At 29.2% G+C, this 5,459-nt stretch overlaps 1 protein-coding gene across 1 annotated transcript; it reads left to right on the forward strand.

Moving 5' to 3' along the window:
* Positions 1-943: 943 nt before the first annotated feature.
* On the forward strand, positions 944-5,244 carry LOC120250663 (GDSL esterase/lipase At3g14820-like). The gene is made up of 5 exons (XM_039259494.1): positions 944-1,242; positions 1,352-1,482; positions 3,333-3,566; positions 4,505-4,766; positions 4,882-5,244. Exons 1-5 carry the CDS (start codon positions 996-998, stop codon positions 5,073-5,075), a joined length of 1,068 nt encoding a protein of 355 aa, XP_039115428.1. The 5' UTR covers positions 944-995; the 3' UTR covers positions 5,076-5,244.
* The last annotated feature ends 215 nt before the right edge of the window (positions 5,245-5,459 follow it).

Here is a 5,459-nt window from a genome sequence, read left to right on the forward strand (position 1 = left end):
AACGGTAAGGATGAATGAAAGTTTTATGTTGGAGGTCTGGAGTTGAATCTTTTATATATCAGTATAAAAAGTGATTTATCTATTTTATTAAAAAAATAATTCATTAAAATTTTTTTTAAATAATAAAATTCCCTTCCCACTTCAGGCCAATCTTTAGCTAGGAATGGATTATGACTCCTATTATCATTAGAATGGATATTAGAATGCTCATTCTAGTTCATTCCATTCCAAAATTAATACTAGAGCAACCCAAGGAAAAATAGGTCCACAAAGAAAAGGTTAAAAGCACTAAATATATCGCGGATGGTATAAGCTATGATTTTGATACCATTAAATAGGGAAACAATTTTATAACCAATATAAACTATGTTAAAATGTTAAAAAAGTTAAAAGAAATTATCTCAGGCGGGAATATGCATAGTACTCTAAAATGGGTTATAATCATATTTAGTAAAACATATAGGATCAATCCCTCCCCATTTAATATATTTAGTGTATATTGATAATAATTATTTCATTTCAAACTAATTATAAATATATTCATTTAATTATTAATTTTTTGAATAAAAGTTGATAGATTAATGTTTAGATATATCATTGGGAAATGCAGCCAATTTCCAACAAAAGTTTACCCCACAAATACATGTCAATGCATTTGTTTGGAAATTAATAACAATCCATATTTAACAAATACAGCAAAATTATTGAGATTAAAAATATTTTTTTTCTTTTATTATAAGAGTGATCATAAAGTAATAATTTTTTTTTCCTTCACCTGTATATTAAACAATAATATATATATATATATATATATACACATACTTTTGAGAGTATATAACCAATCAACCACATTCTCCAAACTATGACTTCATTAAATTTCTCTACTCAAAGGGCACTTGGTTACTTCTATAAATAGACATGGATGAGTTAGTACATCATCACAAAAGAAGTCATTTAGAGTTAAAAGAGACGAGAGAGAAAAAGAGCTAGAGAGAATGAAATGCATAGCAAGTCTTCTCTTGGCCCTCATCCACCTTGCAAATTTGCTCAACTCCGCCACAACTCAAAATGCACCTGTAGTCCCAGCAGTCATCGTCTTCGGAGACTCTATTGTTGATCCTGGCAACAACAATAATCTCAAAACCCCAGCCAAAGCCAATTATCCTCCCTACGGACAAGACTTTCCGGGCCATTTTCCTAGTGGCCGTTTTTCCAATGGAAAAATCCCCGGAGATTTTCTTGGTACTATTTTGTTTTTGTTCTTAGTTATATTTATAAATGTTAAAATTTCTTTTCTATCTTATTCTTGATCTCATTATAAAAGTATTAATAAATAGAGGTGATAATTCAGTTTCAGGACTTGGAATCAAAGAGTATTTGCCACCTTTTGTTGGAGTTGAACTTGAGCCAAATGACATCATTACTGGTGTTAGCTTAGCATCTTCTGGCTCCGGATATGACACACTCACTGATTCTATTTCGGTTCTCTCTCTCTGTCTCTTTCATTTTGCTTTCTATACATAAAACCTCATAAATGAATATAATTTAAAATTTATAGAGTTACAATATTAAGCAGCAAAACATAATGCAAAATGAAAATCTTGAAAAATATATGTATACCATAAAACAAACAAAACACATGAATTTTTATTATAACTGTAACTGTAACTGTAACTGTTAATGTTTGAATATCAAATAAAGATAACTACTAGTCTACTGTCTAAAGACCACCATTAGTTACACCAAAGAGTACATGCAAATTGTGTAAGTTGACTGTAACATTTACTTTTTAGGGAAACCCAATGTTTTAAAACCTGACCCGAGTATGACTTAGAAAGGCTTCTAGGCCATGGGTTAATGATCAAATTAGGGTTGATCCGGTCATAAATATAATATATATTTTTTATAAATTTAATTATATATAAATATAAAAAATAATATATTATAAATTAATAAAATTTAAAAAAAACAATACAAAAATTCAACAAACAAATAGTTTTTCTTATAATTTATAACTATTAATTTAATACCCTAAATAAAATCCAACTCATAATAACCTAATATAATTTAAAATACAAATTCAAACAAAATATAATATAATAATTAAAAAAAACACAATACAAGCTTTTAAGTTTCACAATACAATGTAATAAATAAAACTTAGGAATCATACATTAAGTTTTGCTTTGAAGTAAATTTTATACATAACCCTCATGTACTTATAAATTTATTTATTTAAAATTTTTACTTTAAAAATATAATAATATATATACTTGGGTTAATCCCGTTTGATTGAGCCCGGTCACCAGTTCACCAAGTACTCAGTTGGGTCAACCAGGTCAATACTTTACCCTGGGTTTTTATATGGCTCAACTTGGTTGCTTGGCGGAGTTCGGTTGAACCGGCCTGGCCAACCCGGGTTTTAAAACATTGGAAAAAACAAAAATTGATTTCTTTGATTAAAAATCAAATGTGTTCGATGATTTGCTTAGTTTATATAATTAAAATAATACAAAGTATGCCTTAAAAACAATTATTACGAATTCAAATATTATATTTGAAGCATTATAATATTTTTTTATTTATGGTCAATGGCGATATTTATGGTCAATGGTGATATTTATTTTTATTACTTAGCCAACATTTGATACAGGTTTTTTTTAAAAGAAATTTCTAACTTGTAAACCTTATCGTTGCAATCCTAACCCATTAAATAAATATTGGATAAACCGTAAGATTAGTAGTTAACTAAATAAAGTTTTTTTTTACCTTGCTCACATAATTGGCTTTTTTGCTTCCTAATTACATGTATTACATGAAGAATTGAAGCAATATATACAAAATCCTAAAAAGGAAAAAAGAATATTCAAAAAATAATTGCAAAAAAAGTTTACGTGGTTTGGTAATTTCGTCGATTCCACGGAGCTATGACCAGATTTCTTCTTGCTGTTGCAAAAACCAAAGAAGAATTAATAGAGAACCCTTATTACTCTAGCTACCCCTCTTTTACGTATAGCTCAACAAATTACCAAGGGATTTATTAAATTGTATTGACACAACCGTAATTAAATTCTAATACTGCAAGAGTAAAATTTTCATGCGATTAACTTTAGAGGTTTTGGGCTGATTCCATTGTCAGAAGATCACCCAAATATTCTTTGGTAATAAACATGATGATTTTATTGAGACACCTATAGATGGGGTTACCCACTGCATAATCACTATTGCTTTCACTTACTTAAGCTGTCAGTGAATAGTAAATAGATTCCATTTCCAATGAAATGTTAATTAACACACATACATTTTTCTTAAGTGAGTAGTTCTGATGGCAGGGCGTGTTTTCAGTGGAAGAACAGTTGAAATTTTTTGATGAGTACAAAGAGAAGTTGAGGGGAGTAGCCGGTGATGAGAAAGCAGACAGCATCATCTCCGAAGCTCTCTACATTGTGTGTACTGGGACAGTTGATTTTGCTCTTACTTATTTTTCCACACCTTTCAGGTCAAAACACTATGATATTCCTTCATATGTTGAACTTTTGGTGTCATCTGCCTCAACCTTTCTTAAGGTTAAATTTCTTACTATTTTTATTGTTTTTATGTGATAACTGAATAGTAGATAATTTTACGTAAATTTAATTGTTTAATTGATTTTCTTATTTACCAAAACAATACGTTTTATATATAATATATTGCAGAAAGTTTTAATAATGAAATTATGTAAAATATCCCCTAAGCAATGGATTGTCTTTGGGTCATGAATATTTGTATTTTTGAAGATTTTTATAAAAGGGTTAATTAATTGTTGAAAGCTTTACTTGATGTAGCTTTCATTCCTATATATATATATATATATATACATATATTATGGAAGCACATGGAGCCATTAATATGCTTTATAGAAAAAAAAAACCAAAACTTATCAAATTCACATACGCCACTTGACACTTTCAAGCCAAATAATAATAATAATCATCTAAACTTTTACTTTTATGACTTGTTTTGCAACAAAATGTATCCAATAGTATCTTCGATTATCTATTACACATTTTGTCATGAACATAAAAAATAGAAAACCAATTTACACTGTCATTTTAAAAGTATGAATTCTATCATGTAGATTGAATTTTTTATAAAGCTATCATTGACTTTGCGACGTAATTGGAAATTGTTTTTATTGAGTTTTATATAATGCAATAGACAATAGAGGTTTTCTTTTATTGTTTATATCAACTACTGGTTCTAACAATATGGATCATTAAACCTTTCATTACTTTTTTTTTGTATGGTTTTTATCACTTTGCCTATGATCTGATGATATGGATTAGTTGTAGACATTTGCATCCATGTTATTAACTTGACTTTTTGTGAAAAAAATCCCTTCACCATGTTTTTAGCAATTATTTTGAAGATAAGAAACGAATGTTATACAGAGCTAATTAAAAATTTCAATTATTTATTTATTTTTTCATTTGTTTATTTTTTTATTTTTGGCATAATTTTCAAGGAATTGAGCCTAAAAGGTGCACGAAAGATTGGATTTGTGGGACTACCTCCGATAGGTTGTGTACCATCACAGAGAACAGCAGCAGGAGGATTATCCAGAGAATGTGTACCAGTTCGGAATGAAGCAGCATCTCTTTTCAATTCAAGAATTTCAGAAGAAATTGATAGCCTTCAAATGGGAATGCTTATTAATGGCACAAGGATAATATTTATTGATATCTACCCTCTTCTTCTTGATATTATTCAACGGCCTCATGTTTATGGTATTTTATTTCTATCCTTGCCCACCAACTTCTTTGTATCTTTCAATTGAGGAATAACTAATTGTGCATTTTATTAATTATGTTACACTGTTAACAACATTTTTATCTTTTATAGGATTTGAAGAGGCCACAAAAGGTTGTTGTGGCACAGGGACGATCGAAGTATCATTCTTGTGCAATAGCTTGACTAAAACCACATGTGATGATCCTTCTAAATTTGTTTTCTGGGATACTTTTCACCCTACGGAAAGAGCCTACAAGATTTTGACGGATGAAATTTTCGAAAATTATCTTCCGTACTTGCAGTAAAAAACTATTTTAGTAATTAATGTTTGCATCAGATGTACTCGTTTTTATTAAATAATTATTCACATAAAATTATGATGTTTGCTTCACCCAGCAATTGGCAATGTAAATTTCAAGGAATTATGTAAGGTATGTTTCCAGTAAAGGATTGTCAATTATGCAGCTTTGTTGACATTGTCATATGAAATTGAGCTCGGACATTTACTGAGGGCACATACTTATGTGTTGTCTATTAAGAGGTTCTTTCATAGCTATGTTCAGGATGTTGGGTTGTGGACTACACAATATGTAGGGATATAAGTACTTATGTGCATAAGTTGTGTAAATGTACACAACTAATGTTTATAATTGTGTATATCTTATTATATTCAAGTTTTGAATGGACCC

The sequence above is a fragment of the Dioscorea cayenensis genome, chromosome 19, assembly GCF_009730915.1.
Source record: "Dioscorea cayenensis subsp. rotundata cultivar TDr96_F1 chromosome 19, TDr96_F1_v2_PseudoChromosome.rev07_lg8_w22 25.fasta, whole genome shotgun sequence".
Lineage (NCBI taxonomy): Eukaryota > Viridiplantae > Streptophyta > Magnoliopsida > Dioscoreales > Dioscoreaceae > Dioscorea > Dioscorea cayenensis.